Source organism: Camelina sativa, chromosome 10, assembly GCF_000633955.1.
Source record: "Camelina sativa cultivar DH55 chromosome 10, Cs, whole genome shotgun sequence".
Classification (NCBI taxonomy): Eukaryota; Viridiplantae; Streptophyta; class Magnoliopsida; order Brassicales; family Brassicaceae; genus Camelina; species Camelina sativa.
Window position 1 is genome coordinate 11,024,451 of NC_025694.1, and position 21,892 is coordinate 11,046,342.

The 21,892-nt window shown below is 33.9% G+C and overlaps 4 protein-coding genes and 2 pseudogenes across 4 annotated transcripts; all 6 read right to left on the bottom strand.

Annotated features, from left to right (window-relative positions):
- LOC104718427 lies at positions 3,431-4,689 on the bottom strand (annotated as a pseudogene).
- LOC104718426 (cyclic phosphodiesterase) lies at positions 4,874-6,261 on the bottom strand. Its single transcript, XM_010436176.2, has 3 exons — positions 5,883-6,261; positions 5,610-5,670; positions 4,874-5,215 (listed from the first exon to the last, which is right to left on the bottom strand). The coding sequence occupies exons 1-3, from the start codon at positions 6,165-6,167 to the stop codon at positions 5,013-5,015; spliced, it is 549 nt and encodes a 182-aa protein (XP_010434478.1). The 5' UTR covers positions 6,168-6,261; the 3' UTR covers positions 4,874-5,012.
- Positions 6,797-8,302, bottom strand: LOC104718429 (oil body-associated protein 2B-like). The gene is made up of 4 exons (XM_010436177.2): positions 7,916-8,302; positions 7,459-7,541; positions 7,256-7,370; positions 6,797-7,159 (listed from the first exon to the last, which is right to left on the bottom strand). The coding sequence occupies exons 1-4, from the start codon at positions 8,202-8,204 to the stop codon at positions 6,903-6,905; spliced, it is 744 nt and encodes a 247-aa protein (XP_010434479.1). The 5' UTR covers positions 8,205-8,302; the 3' UTR covers positions 6,797-6,902.
- On the bottom strand, positions 8,582-11,096 carry LOC104718430 (aquaporin NIP1-2-like). Its single transcript, XM_010436178.2, has 5 exons — positions 10,823-11,096; positions 10,470-10,694; positions 9,641-9,859; positions 9,133-9,194; positions 8,582-9,029 (listed from the first exon to the last, which is right to left on the bottom strand). Exons 1-5 carry the CDS (start codon positions 10,964-10,966, stop codon positions 8,810-8,812), a joined length of 870 nt encoding a protein of 289 aa, XP_010434480.1. The 5' UTR covers positions 10,967-11,096; the 3' UTR covers positions 8,582-8,809.
- On the bottom strand, positions 14,455-17,956 carry LOC104718431 (periodic tryptophan protein 1 homolog). The gene is made up of 16 exons (XM_010436179.2): positions 17,812-17,956; positions 17,469-17,588; positions 17,177-17,376; positions 16,949-17,028; positions 16,764-16,862; positions 16,560-16,680; positions 16,399-16,460; positions 16,205-16,315; positions 16,014-16,075; positions 15,823-15,919; positions 15,674-15,748; positions 15,483-15,581; positions 15,240-15,389; positions 15,054-15,146; positions 14,889-14,966; positions 14,455-14,792 (listed from the first exon to the last, which is right to left on the bottom strand). Exons 2-16 carry the CDS (start codon positions 17,585-17,587, stop codon positions 14,733-14,735), a joined length of 1,506 nt encoding a protein of 501 aa, XP_010434481.1. The 5' UTR covers position 17,588; positions 17,812-17,956; the 3' UTR covers positions 14,455-14,732.
- On the bottom strand, positions 18,439-21,203 carry LOC104720251 (annotated as a pseudogene).

Genomic DNA, 21,892 nt, shown 5'->3' on the forward strand with positions numbered 1-21,892 from the left:
ATGAAATATTTTTTGTTAGCTGTAATGAAAATATTTGATTCAAAAGCAAGTAATTGTAGTATATTCTAATGGAAAATATAACTGATGTATCATTTAATTTCTTAGGATTAAGGGTCATAATATGTACATTTTTTTTTTAAATCATAGTAAATATAACTTTTGAAATTAAATAAAGCTAAAACAAAAGACCTTGAATTTGAACTTAGTAAATTGCATATTGACCTCAACTTATCATATAGTCATTAATGGAGTTTGATACTTAATGCAACAGTGTTTGGTATACTTTTTTTACACTGAAAGCGAGGAGGTCTTCTAGAAAATGTGCAGTCCATTTTTAAAAATAATTTAGGGTTTATTATTACATATGGAGGGTAAATCTAGCAATTTTGTAATAGAGAAAAAAAAAACAAAGTAAAGAAACACAAATCTCATAAAATATAAAAATAAAAAACAAAAATGAAACGACACGTCATCGATCCTCGTCAGAACCATTGATTAAAAACAAATCTACGGTCAGATTTAATAGTAATCTCTTTCGTCATTTTGCATATCTCTCTCCTCTACTCCTCCGCCTCCTTCTCTCTCCAACCTAACTATATTTATATATTTCTCTCTCAATAATTTTTATTTTCACAAAACCAAAAGAAAAAAAAATCAAAAGAGCTGAGAGCAAAAAAAAAAAAAAAAAAAAAAAAAAAAAAAAAAACCCAGAAAAACAAATTTTGATCCTTAAACCCTTGGATTTGTATCCGAAAATCTCGGAGCGGGTCAATGAAAAATCAAACCTTTTTGAAACCCTTTTGAGACACAAGACAAAACCCGATTTAACACAAATCTTGAGAAGAAATTGAACGAAGAAATCGAAAAAGGTTTGTTCTTTTTGGTGTGACTTTACAAAGAACTAAACAAAGTGGCGAGATTTATAGGTGGGTGATGGATGCCGTAATGGAGAAGAGAAAGCTTATACAAGTCGTTGGAGACGAAAAGGAGACGAACCAGCTTCTGTTTTGCGCGTGTTTGTCACGTGGTTAGAAGCGCGTTTAATGGAAAAGCTCATTTGTAAAAAGGAGACGTCATGTCTGGCGCCACGGTAAGAATGCGTTGACGAAAAGAGAATAAAACAGATCTGAACCGTTGATTTTAACAGCGTCAGATGAAAAGTAACGGTGTGGATCAATACGCACGTGTTTGGATTCGATTCGGTTAAACGGCGGCGTTTTAACTTGAGCCGACCGACGCTTTTGTTTTTGTTTTTGTTGTTGTTGTTGTATGTTTGTAACCAAGCTGGCTCGTGAATTAAAGTCATGTATTAAGATAAGAATCATAAGATACATCACAGTTCTATTTCCGTTTGAATTCCCAAAATGATTCACATTTTTTCCACTTGTTTAATGGTATTTTTCTAAATATATTATCAATTTACAGGCTACTTTAGTTGTTTCTTGTTTTTATAGCCACTTTATTTGGCCAAGGAAAAAAAAACACTAATTGGATAAGGTTACATGCTAAGTATGTGATCCTATTTATTGAGGTGTATATTTGAATAGGTAAAGATTGACATGTTCGTCCTCATCCTTTTATCACTCAAAATTTTCATTATATCATTCGATGTCACAACATGTGAATTTGTATGGTTTTAGCATCTTTTTTAGTTTTGTATTTTGTCAACCTTTATGTTTAACTATTTTTTTTTCCTTATGTAACAGCAACTAACATGCAAGGTCAAGATTTTGACATTCTTATTTTAAGACATGGGTGTATATATAAACTATGTAAATAATCAATTTGTTGTTTCTACCAAAAAAATATATATATCAATTTGTTGTCTTAAATGACAAGTTGTCTTAATTATAGCTCATATTTTCCTGCTGAAAACATTTTTATAATTATTCTCTCTTGATTTCAATCAAACTTTTTCAGTTTTTTCTAAGTGATTTAGTAACAAATGTCAACTATACATTCCAAAGTGGTTCCTACTCTAATAGGGATATTTTTATATCAATCATTTGATAATGAATTAAAATGAGAAAACATTATTTTCACTAGATACATATATTTGTTAGATTAACATAGAAGTATTAGATGTCATAGCATCATATTGACTAAAATTACATACAACGTCACGTGGATTTCAAAGTTGGTTAGATTAGTGAAAAAATTAAACGACAATTTACAATGAAATGGACAAAATATTATCTATATTTATATATCAATATAATAAAACTTGACTGTTTCTTTCCAGAACATGACACATCAGCATTGTGAAATATTGTGGAGATGACACATCAATTAAAACAGGTAACCAAGACTCTAAGAAATAAAATATTACAAAATCTATAAGAGTTAATTGGTCCAATCAAAAGATATTTAGCAAACCAAGTTTGAATCTAAATAGTTCAAGTTAGTTGGTCCATAAAAAATAAATCAAATACTAAACTTGAACTTTTCACGTAGATCGATTTGGTTTGGTGTGTTTTATGTAGTTGTATAAAAATATAAATATGTGAATATATCGAGAAATGGCAAGAGCCATGAATTCGGACATTTGACCTAAGTTCTAAAAAATAAGGAAACGCCATCGAAGAAAGTTTCATTTTTTGAGTTTTCCCTCGACTGTCGTGTTTGGTCCTTGAAAACTCTGACAGTAAAACATATAGTTCAAGCTTTTGCAGTATCTGACATAAAAAGAAGAAAGTTTCATTTTTTGAGTTTTCGTCTCTTTTTAATCCTTTACGGATGTTTTGTTCTCTTACAATTATGATAACACTATCAAGGTTAAGAAAAGACTGCTTTAAATGTGCTTTAATGAATGGTAAATTCCTATTAAAAAACAAAAATCTTATTAAAAAATATCTAAAAATAACGTGCGGTGTAACGCGGGTACTAATATAATGTATATAATAGTAGACTGGGAACAACTTGTTTAAGAATTTCCAGCCAACTCTTACCGAGTCACTTGGTCCAAGTGTTTGTACTTGTACATTGAAGAATTATTCACATTAAATTTTAAAATATGTTAAAAATATGTACATGTCTATCAGAATTTTTAGTTTCAACGAGTGACAAGTTGTTTAACTATATCTATTTCCTCCTCCTAGAATTATTTATAATCATTCTTATCTTTAGTTTCAATTCAAACTTTTTGAAACTTTTCTAAGTCATTTTAGTAACAAATGTCAACAAGACTCCAAAATGGTTCCTGATTGTGTTTTTATTACTATTATTTCTGGAATCCTCTTATTATGATATTATCAGTTTGATAAGATTCCAATAGTTTAAATCCTTGACTAGTTCACCCTTCTTCAAGATATATATATATGTATGTAAAGACCAAACCACTAGTTAACTAGAAAACAAAAAGGAATATTCCCACAAGATGCATACATTATGCTCATAGTAACATAGAATTAATGAATAAATGTCATTTTATCTCACAAGACCTTTTCATAAAGCAGAGGCAAACATACATTTATTTTAAACCATACCGAGCCGAACCAAGAAACATCATAAACCGATCCAGCTGATATAAACCGAATACATAAGCCATAACATTTTTTTTTTTTACATTTATCTTTACTTTATTATATTTAAGACAATAGATTATGTTCGTCAATTTTCACCCAAGATCCAACGTCTGCATCGGTTATCCATAATGCAACTCGATTGATCCGAAAGTTCAATCCGTCGAGACTCGGATCAAGCGCGTAAGCTTTCTCTAACGCGTTCTTCTTCTCTCCATCCGTTAGATCGCCGTAGAGTATACTCATATGTGGCACGTAAACTGCAACATCCCAACATTAATTTCACACACACGTAAACATATAGAGATAATAAAACACGTTTCTTGGTAATAATTTGATCTTTAATGTTGTTCACAAATCACAATATTAACGGTTCAATTACATCCCAATAAAATTATTAAAATCTGATTTATTAGTGATTGGATCATACATTTTCCGGTCATGGGTTTGAAGTGGGACATAAAATGTCCGGCAGCATTCATTACCTGTAAACATAACACAAACAGCGTTTGTATAGCTTAGTAGATTTTTTCAAATTTATGAACTGTATGATTTTTTCTAAAGTTCATGTTAGATTCACGTCACGGTATCATAAAGTTTCCATTTCGGTATGTATGTATTTTGTTAATGTTTTTCTCATGTAAAATATAAGATTTAATTTTTTTAATTTATGACTTTACCTCTACGATGTGCCGGACAGACAAGTAAATACACTGAAAATAAGAATTTCCAGGGGAGACTTGGTCAACGGTGGGCCGGTGGCAGGATACGCCTTAAAACCTTCACAAGCCGCCTTGAACATCCGTTTAGCCTCGTTGGCCGTAAGTTTGTAAGGTAAAGGTCCAACGAGGGTTAAATGTGGATCAAACAGTGGACGACCGAACTCTGACCTAAGCCCTTCCATTACCCTCCGAAACCGATCGTCAACGTCACGCGTCACCCTCCGGTACCGCCCAGACCGAATACATGGCCTTCTCAACCTGCGTTTGTGGCGGTTGTAGTGGCGTTGCGCTTTCTTCCGTCATTGTCCCTTTCCCTCCCCCAAGACTTGTCTCAACGTTGCTGTATGTATATAAGAAATATATAGCTGCCACGATAAAGTATATAAACAATTATTCACAGCCGTAACAGATTCTCCTAATCTGCCTTTAGGATTGACTTTCACAAAATGTCTTTTCGACTAATCGATCAAAGCTTTAGTCGTTGACGCGAATGTTATAGCTAGAATTATGAAACACTTGAAAAAACTTTTCTTTTTGGTTAAACAAACACTTTAGAAAGACCTGTGATCTGTTTCTTTTCGCTAAATATGCAATCACCATTCACCATGCGAGTTTGTTAGGACTTAGGAAGGTTTTTGTAATACGTCGCGGAGTTGTATTATAAAGTAACATTATTTATTCAATCTTTAGAGAGAAACGATACATTGCTCCAAAGTAAGTTTATCGAAACCTTATTATCACAGAGTCAGAACCAAACTCGTTGTATTTCTTAAGGACTGAGATTGCATACAGCCACCCTCTCCCACGACTCTAGAGTCTTGTCTTCGGTATCAGTTTTGTATAAAGCGAGTCGGTTTAACCGGAAACTCAGGCCATCGAGGGAGTTATCGAGTGTGTAAGCTTTCTCCTGCGCTTTCTTCTTCTCTTCTTTTGTTAACTCGGCGTAAAGCAAGCTCAAATGCGGCATGTAAGCTGCAATCATTTGTAGACAAAGAAAGATTATTTCAGAAACATATGGAAATCATGAATCTAATATGAGAGATTACCCTCCAGAGTACCATCATGGCTTCCCCAAATGTATTTAGACTTTAAACCCTTATATCAGATACATTCGATTTCGATACTAAACTAAGTCCGATATGGTTTTAATTTAAGCAAAAAGATTTACTTCCCCCCTCCCAGGCTAATGTACAACAACACTTCCCCTAACACTTCAAGTTCAAAGAAACTTTGTTAAATGGTCTTCACCTTAGATCTCCCAGATTTTTTAACATTAGACTTACCTAACAATACCTTGGAGCTAGCTAACATGATCTAAAGGATTTGATTTACATAAAAAACAAGCTTTCAGGTCAAGCGAGCTTACGTGTGGGTGTGGCAGTGGAGGAATTGAAATGGTTCTTACAGTGTTCACCAGCTTCCATTACCTGTAAATAAACAGAACAAACATTACAGTACAGATCATACCATTAGGTTCCAAAACCATTATTAAAGCCACAAATCAAACAAACCCCAAGATTTCAATATGTAATCTTACTCATCCCAGATGACAAATTCTAGTCAAGATCCAAGATTTTAATTAACCATTCTCTCAGAAAGATCGAATCTTGAAAGGAAAAGTCAGAAACTTTATATATACCTCTGGGGTGGACTGGAGAAGCAAGTAAACGCATTGAAAAAAGAAAGTTCCAGTGGAGACGCGATCAACGGTGGCTGTGTAAGATTTAAGACCGTCGCAAGCTGATTCGAACAACTTCTTGGCTTCCTCTGCAGTCAGAGTGGCTACGGCGACGGTGACGTGAGGCTCGAAACTAGCGCCAGTGAATTCAGATCTCAGAGCTTCCATAAGCTTTCTGAATCTCGGCTCTGATTCCTCATCTGGTAATGCCCACAACGAGTATACGTCCTCCTTCACCTCCTCCATGGATCGGTCAATGCTCTTTGATCCCAAAATATGCTGAGAGAAGTCATATTTATTATTTGATAATCAGGGAAAAACTTTCAAAAGTCATTTAGTTTATTCCAGTTTATTCCCATGGACGACGAAACGAAAGTGTTAAACACGACGACGTATTGAGGATATATACAATAAACTAAACTCTGATGGGCCTTCATCAGAAACTTTACAAGGCCTTTTAGAAGTCCGATATTGAAAACGTACGACTTTTGATAAACATAACTACTTCGGAATGATGCCTAGATTACCTAAATATTCGTTCTTGCTGAGAACTAGTATGCGACATCATGCCACGTACAAGAATCACGTCAATATCTAAAGACGGCGCAAGTACTCCAGAAACATGTTTTACAAGTATAGTATACTGTATTTTACATATGTGTATTAACAATATCATCTAATACAATTACAGTGACAATATTGATCAAGAGACAAATTACGACACCAAGGCTATTATTATGGCACGTTACACTCGCAAAAATCACGCTACTAGCAGTATGCCAGTATCTAATAGTCTTATTTGAGATGGTACGTAATTAGGGACTAAATATATATATATATATATATATATATATAGAGCAGTAAAAAAAAAAACAAAAAAAAAAACTTGGATGTATTGTTATGAAATGTAGTATGAGCTTACTATATTATATAATGTCTGAGATTCATTAAAAACATGCACTGATGCATACACAAAAAAGGTCACGGGAAGGGAGCTGTTCTCTTCATATCTGTCTCAACGACATCAAGCGCAAAACCTTTCCTGAACCGAACCCAATAATCAGCAACCAGATTCTTCTTCTCCGGTCCAGAGATCCCATCTCTCGACGGCTTCAACGCTTCCGTCGAGATTCCATGTTCTTCATCTCTCTTTTTCACCAGCTCCGGTTTTATTCTCCCAAGATTCACATCTTGTGGCGACACCATTAGTGATGGTACACCTAATGGTAATCTATCCCCTAGAACAAAAACCTTAGCTATTAAGCTCCTATCTCATCATATGAAATATACGGTTGGTTTTACCTATATAATACAAGATTTATTAATTACCATACCTCGGTCAATCTGCCATGTACACCAAAATTTTCCGTACGATTTGGCAAGATTTTTAAGCTCCGGCTTCGCAACGACCTCCGGGACCCTTGGAGTTACTAGAAGAGCTATTTGGATCTACAAGACAACACTTACAATTTCCGTCAATTTCGATTCTTGGGTACTTGATATATAAAACATATACCGGAAATGTATTGAAATGAACCTCGTAGTCATGCGAGTGCCAGAGCTTCTGTTCCTCCGGTGAGAGACTTTCGAATAACTTCTCTGACACTATATATTCGATCCCTAGAAATTTAATACAAGAACAAATATAATTCGTAAGTTCTTAGAAAAATCTCAAACAAAAGCTCCAATATTCAAGTTTACACATTCGTACTTATAATAGTCAATGACTATATACGCAATATGCTTAAGCTTGACCACCGATTAACCGTATATATACGTACAAGTAGTGCATTCCTAAAAGAAACCAATCAATTTTAAAATTCAATGTTTTAAGCAACAAAATTGTGAAATGTAAAATTTCGAATTGTTTGTAAGGCAGTTTATACGTTGAAATAAGTATTAACTACAATATCAATATAAGTTTAACTGAGAAGAATAAGTTTATTTGGAAAATATAAACAAAGTACTAACAATCGAGGTGGAAGTGTATGTACCGATGAGATGAGCCTTAGAGGAGTTGGAATCGTAGACAGCACACTGTAGGAAGTCCTGGTTTACACGGTGGCCGTAAATATGAACTTCCATATGACGGCCAGGATCGTGGCTATAGCAAGCGAATGAACACACGTGGACACTCATTTGCCTGATTGGTTTCATTGACTGCATCATAGCCGTCCCTTTGTCGAGAATCGTGGTGGTCGTCTTGGTCGGATCTCCCATTGGCTCCTTTCCATCACCGCTGCTAGCCGGACACGCCACCGGAATCTTATCACTCGATGCCATTAGCTAAACTACACCTTTTGTTTTTGAAACCCTTTTTTCTCTTCTCCTTTAGCTTGGTTTGTGTTTGGTTCGGTCTTATAAAAGAGGAGTGATGTTTGCATGAGGAAAATATGACGTTAAATGATTTTGATGTGTGACATGTCATTAGAGAATAGTGATGTGGCGGATTATAGAGATGCTAAGTTTAGTGTTTTCCGGACAAAGTGATCGTGTCCGGTTTTAATGCTCTGGACAAAGTAATGCACACTTGGCAATGTTTGCGACACCGGACATTGTGCTTTGTTTGACGAGTTCGAAATAACAACTTTGACGATTTTGCTTAAAGTGTGCATGAGATACAACAGTTGCACATAAATATGAAGATAGAATCTTTCGCATAAAAAGAGAAGACATAAATGTAGCATTTAATACAACCATATCCGTGATTAGGGCTGGTCAAACTCGTTATAGATCAGTTATATATATATTCGTCACATACCATAAATGTTTACCCTTTCTATGTTATAATTCGAAATTAAAAACATTTCATACCAAAATAATCAAATTATTACTTAAACCTCCGACGACTAATTTTAACATAGCCAAATTTTTTTTTCTTTCATTTATTAACGAGAGCTACCGTTACGCACGGTCTTTAAAAACGAACCGCTTTTGGTTATTTCTCGCAATGGTTTATCGGTATATCTGACCGTGTTATAAACCCACGCACCCGAAACCGCACCAAGTATTGGTGAGACCATGTAGATCCAAAGTCCTTTGTAGCAACTATAAACCAGCGCAGGTCCTAAACTTCGTCCTGGATTCATTGATGCTCCCGATACCGGTCTGATAAAAATATATGTAACCCATATAGCATTTTTAGTTACTTTTTTTTTTTTTCTAAAAAGAGAATTGATAACAAATAGAAATCTTGTTAGTAATAAATTACCCGGAAATTATCACGTTAAGTAGCACCGTTGATCCTACTGCTAGTCCTGCAAGTTCTCCGATCTGCTTATTAAAAACATTTGAAACTTAATTTTAAGTTTCTCATCGAATTGAAAAGACAAAATAAAATATGTGCAAGGAAGCGTTATTGCGCTAATAACACTCAATCCGTAAAACGATAAAAACTATAATGAAAAAGAAACTTTGGTGACAAAAAAATATAATATTAAACATAATATTTGTTTCACTTGTAAACCAAATTTAAATATCAAATAGAAAACCATAAAGGAAGGTATCGGGTCCATATTTCATGAAAAACAAACAACCTTAAAAAAGTGCATTATTTCCGTTACTATTCAATAGATATAAAGTATATAAAAATGAAAAGACATTAGTTAAAAAGTTAATGAGAACATGCTTAAAATAGTAAGAGTCCCCAACATATATACAGCTCATCAAATTTGACAATATAATATCCGTGCAAGATAAGAAGAGCTTGAAAGACTAACCGCTCTATTATCAGTGGCGACACCGGAAATGACGAACATTAGGTAGAAAGTGATGATAAACTCGATCACAAAGGACTGCAAATTCGTTCCCGATGGTAATGTTCCAACGAACACATCGTGTTTTCCACTACAAACGTCTTGATCAAGTCCGAACAAGAGGCGTAAAGTCGCTGCCGCGAGCGTAGATCCTATGACTTGTGATATCACATAAGCCGGGACCTAAAAAAAATCAAAAATAAAAATAAAAATAATTTTTAGTAACCAATTAATTAACTAGGGACCCCATATTTGGATGATAGTGATTACCCGTGACGTTTATATATCACAATTTTTTTTGATACTTTTAAAAAGTTACATGATAAATTAACACTTTTAAAAAGTTCAATAGGAGAACTAGAGAATAAATTGTTTTTTTAAAAATTTGGGTTAAGAATAATTACATACCTAAGTATCCGCTGTAATCATATACCGTAGACGCATACATTTAAATTAACCACACTCAATCATCATTACTCATATATACGCAAATCAGTACGCATTAATTAGTGGAAGATATATGGATTATGCATTATTATTAGTGAAAGATATAAGAAAACACTGAAGTAAAACTTTATAAGAAAATGTAACTTCTAAAGAATCCAATAGAAAAAGATACGTATAATTTATTTTATATAACTTACAGTTTCGTGCAAAACAATCAAAGGACAGCTTAACTAACCCTATCAAACACAAATGTTCTTTAGTTTGTTCATCAAACTTAAAAAATCACATAAAAACAAAAAACTTGATCGATCATTATAAGTTATACGAATTTTGGTATGTAATTGACCTGTTTGAGAGGGAAACGGCCGCTAGAGGCGAAGGCGATTGTGACGGCCGGGTTGAAATGAGCACCGGAGATGTGACCGAGAGAGTAAACGAGGACCATGACGGTGAGTCCCCAAACGATGGCGATCCCTGGAAGAGTCACTGCTTTGTCGTGTTGTGTGTTTACAGCCACCGCTGCACAACCGGCGAATATCAAGAAGTACGTTCCAAGAACCTCCGCCATCAACTTAAAAAACAGAGCAATTTAACAACAGGACCAAAAAAAAAACAGAGTATTTCATTTTTGTAAATTATGGTAATTTGGTAACGAATTAGAGAGAGTTTTATAGATCTTTGAGAGTTGTGTTAATCTACCTTTTGTAAGAAAGGGACAGAGAACGAGAGAAGAGAGTCTTGTTTCTTCAATGGTTGTTGTTGTTCGACTTCTTCCTTGAGATTCACCACCACAGCTCCATCTCTTGCATCGTTACCATGTCCGTTTCCCGAGATCTCCGCCATAACAGTTTGCTAGTTTTTTTTTCTCACAAAACTAAAGAAGATAAAAAAAAAAGCCAAGATATAAAACTCCTAGCTCAGAGAAAGATGAGACTTGTTATGACTTGTGTGAATGAGTTTGGTGAGGATGCGTCTCCAATTTATTGGCAAATGGCTAGAGAGAGAGAGAAAGATTAGACTTCTTTGACGATTTTTAATTTGACCATTTTAATATATTTTTTTTTAAAAATCGATGATGTATTTTGGAAACTATTTCACATGATATATTTGACCATTACTTTGCTTTTCTCTAACTTTAACATATCTCTCTTTTTTTTTTGTCAAAAGAAAAAATATAATCTCTGTTTTTATTTTTATAACAGAACTTTGGGAGAAAATATAATTTTTTTTTGAAATTTCTATTTAACTAAAACATAGATTTTTATTCAATTCATGAATCTGAATATGTTTTTGACAGATATACTTCCTAAAATAATTGCAATCATCCTACTTAAGAAAGTATTCCCTAAATGCTTTGTATGCATTTCCCATACTACAACAATGTGGATAAATCTGATCTTATCCGTTAAAGTAGAATATTTTTCTTTAAGTTGATAAGGAAAATATAATTCAATCTCTTTCTGTTTTCACGTCATGTGGGTTATGTGATCGTCGTCATATCATTAATGTTGCAGTTATCCATGTTTTCCGGTAAGATAACGTTTATAAACTTATGAATGCTCCAGTAAATCGAGTTTGAAGTATGATAGACACCATTGTAGTTTTCATATTTTGTTTGAGACACCAAATTTATTTGTATTATATAGACCAAAGAATATACTAGTATCATGCAAACATTATAAATTATGAGTATCATTTATGATTAGAAATTGAAAAGTGTCACTTGATCGGAATTGATGAAGGCATCTTCAAGTCTTCAACAACCAACCGAAAATATGGACGCACTTTATATTATAGACTTTTTTTAGTGTATAAGAAATTACTCTTGAATCTAGATGTCATTGTCGGGCCAGCGTAACTATCTGAGGTTTTACAAGTTTTGTTAGTTTCCGATCCACATCATTTATTTTTTTTTGGTAACGATGTGAAGTGATCTATATCAAATTGTTAAATTTACCCTAAGGTTTTCTAGTTTCCAAATATTTTGCTCGTTTTTATTTATCCTAACATAGTAGCATCTAGCTATCTGGTTTATGAACCATAAAGAAATCTCTACAGTAAGTAAATATATGTTAAACCATTTGCCAATGGTACCATTTGTGAAGACTTAAGAATGTAATTTTCTATTATGAATACTTTTACCAAAATAAATAATATCTATTATGAATATGGTGTAGGTAAAACACTATAACCATCTATAAGTAAATTTTGTGGTGCACATAAAACTGCCAGTTGTACATTTGTCCGTGCAAATCGTTTTACCATGAAAAACTACATGAGTTAGTTTTACAAATCATGAAAACTAAGCTGATCATTTGTAATATGAGAAGAAAAAAAAAACTAAAATATTTTCAGATGGTATGTAAAATTATACTCCCTCTGTTTCAGTAAAAGTGTCAGTTTATGCTTTTCTCAAAATACAAAACAACATTTATTTTAAAAAAAAATTAAAACGATACCTAATATGAAACAGAGGGAGTAACTGATTCGAGAATTGTTTTTTTATTTAATTATTTATTTGTATCTGTTACCAAATGAAACATTCCGGAGTTCGGATAGACATTGAATGTTGAATCGTATTGTGTTCCCATCAGAAGGGAAGATGTCTTAGCTCGGTAGCTCCAGAACTCAAACTTGTTGCATATCATTTGGTCATGAGCCACGGATCACGGGAAATCATTTTGATATTATTAGTTTGATTAAAATTTCAATCACATGTTTTAATAACCAAAAATACAGAGATATTTCTAAACCTCATTATTTTAAAACTTTTGGGACTACAAAGCTAAAATAAATAAAATATCATTCCCAAACAATCAAATACGTTTTCTACTAGTATAAAAATACATTTCGGACATTACACTGTGAATTAATACAACTCTAAATCAGTAAATCCCTTCTTTCGACAAAAGCTTTTATTCTTTTGACTTTATAAAAACCGGATCAAATTCATTAATTTAGCATATGAATATATGATCAAATAATAAGTAAAAATTTTGATTCTAAAAAAAGAATATAGATTTATTGGCATATTTCTAGAAGTAAATTCATAAAGCTGATGCGAGAAAATGTCGTCAGATCAACGCGATCACAAGCGAAGAAAGTTAGAAAAAAAAATGCAACTAATGAATGCACAATGTCGTGTTAAATTCATAATAATTATGTCACATAAATTTAAATACAGTAATATTAACCATATCACGGTCTGCTCAGACAAAATAACGTTATTGGTCGAGTAGATAATTAACAATATTGTCATTGACATGATGCACAAGTTTCTTTTAAACAGAGACTTTGACTAATACGTCCATCCAATTTGAACGTTTTAATTAAATAATACTATGAAAAAACTTAAAACAATAATTAAAGACTTTTTTGTTAGAATTATGAATGTAATGATGGACAATAACTATAATTTGTACTTTCAAGAAGTGACTTGGGTGGTTACATTTTTTCGTAATGCGCATGCAGATTCTTTAACCTCCCACTATTTACATTTACATTCTGCATAGATCCCATTCCCACGTGACTTTTACAGATGATTATTAGAAATTAATGGACTCTTTTGAAAATCAGTGTGTGTTTAGTTAAATTGATTTAATTAAATGGATTGTTATTTGATTAGTAATTCATGAAAGAAAGAAGTGTGACATCAAATTATTTACATGAGTTTACATATATTTGCATGCTTGCGTAGATCATTTTCTTCCTTGAAGGTTTAAAAAGTATTGATTGTTTATTGCATTTACTATATTAGTATGTATTTGATTAAACGAAAACGACTTCACTTTAAAAGATACGAATTTATAAATATTTAAAGTTCCTCACAATACCAAATCGGGATTTTGTAACAATCTTAGGCTTTTGACACTTTACGTCCTAAAGATAGAAGAATTAGTTGTTAAGATTTCATAATTAAGTTTTGTGGCAGACAAAGACTTTAATTACTAGAGTATACTGCTGTACGTGTTCTTTTTTTCTGTGTTGAAATTACTCACCTACTGTCGTAAAAGTCGTTAGTATAACCGTCAACTAATCACGGTTCCCAAATTTATACGTCGAGCTCTTCAACAATAAGTTTAGGTGTGCCCTATGCTCTAGAGCTTGAATGCATAAAGGCATGGAATGAAGCATGAAGAGCCTTTATCGTTCTTACGTTTTGTTTTCTCTACTACATTTTCTATGTTTATTTTGTTTCAAAGAAAATAACGTTTTTCAATAGAGATTTTAATCAGTTTATTAGTTTGCTAAATAAACTTGTAAATATACTAGTGAAAGGCACAATATAATACTATTTTACATCACTTTGCATAGTTAAAGTTGAATATAAGTTGACAAATGACAGTTTTTCTATTTAAAGCACAACAATTGGAAATACATAAATGTGAACGTATATATAAACTTAGAGATTCTTGATGAGTTGAAAAAAAGGCTTAGAAGTTCAACATTGTATAAGGTCACACTCACCCTCACACGATTACCATAATCATAGGAGATAAAAACAAACCTAAAGAAAAAGAAGAAAAGAAACTGCAAAATTTGGCATCAGTGTGGTCGAACCCAACGACCATCACGGCTTCAAAAAAACAAGCGATCCCTGCGGGTCTTTTCAAGATCGCTTGCTTCCATATTTGCGAGAGACATCAGCGTCCAATAGTGTATCCCAAACCTGAAAACATAAACAAGATTAATTGAAAATTTATGATGAGATGATATGTTCTAACTACATGATTGATTAATCTTCTTCCATCTTATTTCCACTCACATGTAGCTCTCCCTTTGAGCCACCAATAGCAAGCAAGAAAGGGTTGTCCACCGCAAAGGAAATGGAAAACACAGCTCCCTGATTACAAAAATCAGAATGGTTAGGGATAAAGCAGTAGATACTAATGGGGAAGGAGGAAAAAGATTAATGTTGATTGGTTCTTACAGCTTTTGGTTTGTGTAAAGCAAGGCACGAAGGTTCATTGTTTGAAAGATCCCAAAGCTTTACCGATTTATCCATAGACGCCGTAGCCAAAAGCTGTTAATTACAGCTCATAAATGGTGAGAACTGATTATTCAAAAGAAAGAAAACGAAATGCCATAAGGACATAGAAGATAGGGAGAAATTTACATTGGGTGCAGAAATGTTGTATGAGATGGAGGAGACTCCTTTGTCTTGGTCATGTGCTTGGATAGTGAAACTTGGTTTTAAATTAGAATCTGAACCTGACTGTGCGGTACGTATATCAAAACCTTTCACGGTTCCATCTTCAAGACTTACCTTAAGAGGGAAAAAAAACAACAAACGATCTATTGAAACATGTCTTGAAACCACTGATTTGTCTATAAGAAGAAAAAGGAAAGTGTCATGTACCACAAAGGAGTGTTCACTATGAGGATCCCAGGCTAAGCTTTCAACATCAGACATGACAGACCATTTGAAACCCGAGTGTGAAGGTTGTCTTCCGTCTCTCTGCAGCATGATATACATGCAGATATTAATGATCACTGTTAAGGGAATAGACCAGAACACACAAAAATAAAACCACGGAATAAAATAGTTACCAAGACAACAGTTTGATCAAAAGACCCACTGAGAAGCACTTCAGGAGCATAATGGTTCCAAGCAACCGCTTGAACCTGTCATACGAACCATAAACCCTGAGAATGCCATATAATTAAGAAATTTCTCGTTCTATGAATCTTGTTCTTACCTCCTTTGTGTGATGCTCCATCGTAATCTTACATACTCCAGTAGCCACATCCCAGACCTTAACTTTTTTGTCGGCACTAGCACTAGCAAGTATGTTCCTTTTATCCAAACAAACAAAAGAGATCAGGCACGCCTAAGGAGCAAACCAGAATAAACTTTCAAAATTATGGGCACTAGTAAATTTAGACATACCTAAACTCCTTGTTCCAAGCAAGACCAAGTACTGAATCAGTATGACTACCTTCTTTGTATTTCTATAAAGAAAAAGACAGACCACAAAATTACATCAATATGAATACATAAGTACTTGCCATAAAAAAAAAAGTACTTGCCATAAAAAAAAATTTAGAAGAACTAAAGACAGAAAAGCCTGATGCACACACCTGTTTCTTACTCTTCTCTTTCTTACTCTTATCTTTCTTATTCTTCTTTTTCTTAGTCACTAACATCTCCTCTTTTCCTCCTAATTGTATACAAGGTAGCACCTCGTCTCTCTGAAGCATTATAATAACCTTATCAATAAGACTCATAATCGATATAGGCAAACATAAATAAAAAGTCAGTAATATTTACATACAACGTCAAGATCCCATATCTCGATTGTCGGTGATTCTTTTGAACCAATAGCTACAAAATTCCCTGCCAGTACCAAGGCAAAAAACAGATTAAGAATGATATTTTCATCCATAGTAAGAAGGAAAAAACCCGACTCATAAAAATATCAAAGCGTACACTAACCCTTTTCCCCTCCTTTAAGAGGACAATCAATCCATGCAGTACACAATGGGAACTCCGGTATAATTATGTGATGATGAACATACATGTTTGGTGAGCCAGATGATTCCTCGTATACATAAACCTGGTTGTATATATACATAGCTTTCATATGAGCCCCAATGTTTTAACATATATAACCTACAGAGCAAGAAGGATTGACCATACCTCTAGATGGCTGACTTCATCTTCATTCCTAGCGCAGATAATCACTGAATCGGTTGGCTTGATTGTCGTGTCATCAATATCCTCTTCATCATCCTCATCCTAAAAGACCAAACATTTAGGTTGTATAAAAAAGGAATTTAACCACTATAAGTGTCAATGTAGACAGAAACAGTTAAATGGCTTACTTCAACATCCTTCAGATATGGATCCATCTCATTACTTGGATAATAAAGGTCCCCAATTCCAGAACTGAAAAGTTCAATTCCTGAGTCCAATGCAACCCAAAAAAAAAAAAAAAAAAAGAGGTGACTTTACATATGGAACACACCAAATTTGCTGTTCTAATCAAAAGGATCACTTGCACAATTGCAGAACAAACACCAAAAAGCCAAAAAAATGAGCTAAAAACGTACCATCATCTTCTTCATCATAATTATCCATGTCAAGTTCTTTCAATCCTTCAGATACCTCATCAACCTCCATCGAAGAAGAAGCACTCTTGCTTTTAGAAGTTTTACCAAAAGCTTCAGCTACAGCCTTGGCATGATCAACTTCACTAATCTCTTCTCCATCCTCTTCAATCTCTTCATCATCCTCGTTACTACCGTCCACGCTATACATCATATAACCAAAATATCATTATCACAATCTCCTCATTTCCTAATATTAGAGAAACAGGAACAATATTATTAAGTAAAATCTCACCTTCTAGCAAAAGCTCCACTCTCAATAAGCTCTTTGAGTTCTTCCTTTGAAGGAGGCTCAGCAACATCAGGAACAGCTTTTAGATTCCCTTTTGGTATCCATGACACTGCAGTTATCATTCTGCAAAATACGCAAAACCAAAGAACACTTATTTCGAATTGAGCACAGAGAGATATATCATCAAATCGGTGAAATATCTCAAAGGTACGTTCTTGGATACAGGGCAGCTCGAAATTAGGGTTTTTTTCCGTCATTTGATCAACCAAGCACAACAATTTCATAACTGAGTTACAATTTTTGATTAACCTTTCTTAAACTCTAATAGGAATCAAAGAGAACTTACGTTTAGAAACGGGACCTAACGCGGCGTAGAATCAAGATGAGCAACAAACAAAAAGGTTTTTTTTTTTTGTAGGTTTAGGGTTTAACAACTTGTTTTGCTTCTCTGAGGATTTTTTTTTTCCCTGAGAGTGAGATATAGCGGCGCTAAGCGGCGAAGAAGAAGAAGAAACAAATTAAAGGAAATATACTTTAAAGGCCCAAAACTATTTTGTTTTTCATTACAGACCTCAAACTTCAAAATATGATTAGTAAGCCCTGAAACTGTTAAAGATGCAATTAAGTAACTTGTTCATAATTTTATTTATTTTATTTTTACTCTATGAACTAGAAGAATTTTAGAGAAATAAATTTTCACAATCAAAATAATCCTAACTGAAGACCCCTTGCTTACCACATACATATGCTTGTTAAATAAGTAAATAACTTATAAATATACTGAGCTTCTTCTGATGAAATATATATATATATATATATATATATATATATATATGGGCTTTTGGTATGATTAAACAAACATTGAGGCAGAAGTTATAATAGCCAAATTAGCCATCACAAGAAAAATAAAAGAAACTCTGTACTACAAAATTTTGGTTTAAGTGTGTCCGAATGTGAGACGACCAATCATAGCTTAGCTGGACGTTAACGGTCGGACAGGTCTGGTTCCGTATCTGTTGGAGACATTAGCGTCCGAAAGTGTATCCCAAACTTTTAACTTCCCCTTTACGCCACCCATAGCGAGTACGAAAGGATTGTCCGGAGAGAAAGCAATGTAAAATAAGCCTCCCTGGGTGATATCAAAAGTTTTGAGTCATACAAACATATAAAACAAACCAAGTTAATATAAGGAAACCAACGTTTTTTTGTTAAAAATGGTTGATTATTGGTTCTTACAGCATTTGGTGTGTGTGTCGCGATGCATGAAGGCTCATTGTTTGAAAGATCCCAAAGCTTTACCGATTTATCCGTAGATCCAGTTGCCAAAAGCTGTTAATTACAACTCAAATACACAATACCAACTAAAACAAACATAACAAAGAACAATGACACAAAGAGAGTACTGGACGTAGGGGCACATAAGTCCAAATATATGCTATAGTATCTAAGCCAGTAGTACACATATTCATATATAATAGATGTTATGTTTTCAAAATTTTAGTTTTGTGATTGGTATTACTCGTCCTAACATATATTGACTTTTTTTAATATTCGCTTTGCTCCATAGAACTAGAGCTATTCGGATTTTCAAATCGAATCACTTGAGAGAGAGACTTACATTAGGTGCAGAAATGTTGTATGAGACGGAAGTGACTGCTCTAGTTCCATGTTGGAGAATGAAACTTGGATTTAAATCAGAAGTTGAACTTGAGGCTTGACGTACATCAAATCCCTTTACAGTTCCATTTTTGAGACTTACCTATAAAGAAGGGAAACAAATGAAAAATGCCTCAAAACCGCTAAGAAAATCAGATAGTAGTTTAAGTGTAACGCACCACAAAGGAGTGTTCGCTATGTGGATCCCAGGCTAAGCTTTCAACTTTGGAATTGACTGACCATTTGAAACCCGAGTGTGAAGGCTTTCTTACATCTTTCTGCAGCATATATATATATATATATATAAATAAATATTTACACAAACCGGTGTTGATTAATCAGTGATCACTTATTGTTTATAGGTCCTGATATAAAACACTTACCAATACAACAGTGCGATCAAACGACCCACTACGAAGTACTTCCGGAGCATAATGGTTCCAAGCAACCGCTTGAACCTGTGTGAACCGCACAACCAATATATAAACCATGGTGATGCCACTGAATTAAGATATTTATCGTTCTACCAATCCTTTTCATACCTTATCTGTGTGATGCGCCATAGTAATCTGGCATGTTCTAGTAGCAACATCCCAAACTTTAACTTGTTTGTCAGCACTGGCGCTAGCAAGCATATTCCTAATTTTTTCCAATAAAGCTTCAAAAGATAAATAATCAGACACGTCTAGAAACAAGCAAATCTAAAGAAAAATAATCAAAATCGTATTGGACATACCTAAACTCCTTATTCCAAGCAAGACCAAGAACTGATCTAGTGTGGCTGCCTTCTTTGTATTTCTAAGACAAAAGACGAGAAATCAAATTAACGGATACATTTTGTTGTTGCCATCAAAGGAAATGAAGTACTACTCACCCCTTTCTCCTTTTTTCCTCCTAGTTGTACACAAGGGAGTACCTCCTCCCTCTGAAGCATTACATACAAGTAATTTAATTACAATAGATTCTAAGAGAAACAATATATATATACTACGCAAAAAAACATATTTTACTTTCTACATACAATGTCAAGATCCCATATCTCTATCTTGGACGTTTTATACGAACCAACAGCTAGAAAATTCCCTGCCAACACGAAACGGATAAAAAACATATGTAAATTTTATCCATTGCATTAATTGCATGAATGAAGAGTCCCATTGAGATGATTGATAAAACTTTTTTTTGATACATATCACTAACCTTTTTCTCCTCCTTTAAGTGGACAATCAAGCCAAGCAGTACACAATGGCATTTTTGGTAGCATTATTTCATGATGACTATATACGTTTGGAGAGCCAATAGATGTCTCCACGCATACATAAATCTGGTCACATATTCATTTACAAATTCCATGTGAGATCACTACTATATTTTCACAATTAATTAATAATTATATTGATATCGAGAAGGATTGACAAACATCGAGATTATTGTTGGTCCTAGCACAAACAATTGGTGAATCGGTTGGTAAGATTTTTGAATCATCATCCGAGTCATCACCACCATCCTGGAAAAAAAACACAGATTTTTATTATATATATACAAAACATATACGACAAGTTTCCATGGAAAAATATATATAAAAAAATATATAGTGATATACATCATTGTTCTTGAGGTATGGATCCATCTTATTACTTGCGTAAAAAAGACCCCCACGCCCGGAGCTAAAAATTTCAATTCCTGAATCCAAACACACAAAAATGAAAATATAACATTACACAATGAAAACGGAAACAGAGATTCGAAAAGAGATATTAGCCTACCTTACCATCATCCTCTTCATCGTAATTATCCATGTCGAGTTCTATCAAACCCATCAGCTACTTCATCATTAACCTCCATTGACGAAGAAGCATTCTTTGTTTTGAAAGATTTTCCAAACTCTTCCGCTACGGCTTTTGCATGAGCAACTTCACCATCCTCTTCTTCATCATCGGTCTTTGCGTCCTCTTCTTCATCTTCACTGTAAAACTCACAACTCTCTTTGAGCTTTTCGATTTCCTCCTTAGAAGGAAGTTTAGCATGATCGAGCATGGCTTTTGCAGCCCCTTTTGGTACCCATGACAATGCAGTTATCATTCTGCCAAAATAAAACAAAATCTAAATCAACATAAACCCATTTTATCAGCCTCGCGCGGAAACCCTAATAGAGAAGAGCCCATGTAACAGTACAATAAGCCATATCCTAAATGAAACGTTACCACAACGGAAAATCCTAAAATCACCGACCGACGAAGAAGATGACCAAATTATTTAATTCTCTTTGATTGAAAAGGAGAAGAAGAGAACTTACGTTACAAACGAAACTACACTTAACGCTGGAACTACAATCTACCGACCGCCGAGAGGAAAGACAGAGAAACAGGGAACACTAAATGATGTAGGGGTTCGGTTTGGTAACCCTTTTTTAATTACTTGGTAATATAATCATTTCGTTTCCAAAAAAAAAGGTTTCTGTAAATATGGGCCAAAATTTAGCGGATTAAGATCATTTGGACATGTAAACTGGATCCAATAAGCAATTTATTGACTCATATGTATCTAGTTGAAGTAGCAACTCATATTGTTCGTGCAATTGCGTACGAACTGTGTAGAGTATACGTTAATGGAAAAGATAAGTCACATGTGGTCGTCATTGTAATAGTTGACTCCCACTTTTTATTGGGTTTCATACGACTTTCAGACTAAAGTCTTTCAACGTAATCTAGTTTTACGTTACTTAACTGGAAAAATACAAAATTTTCAACGATAGATACTGATATTTTCTC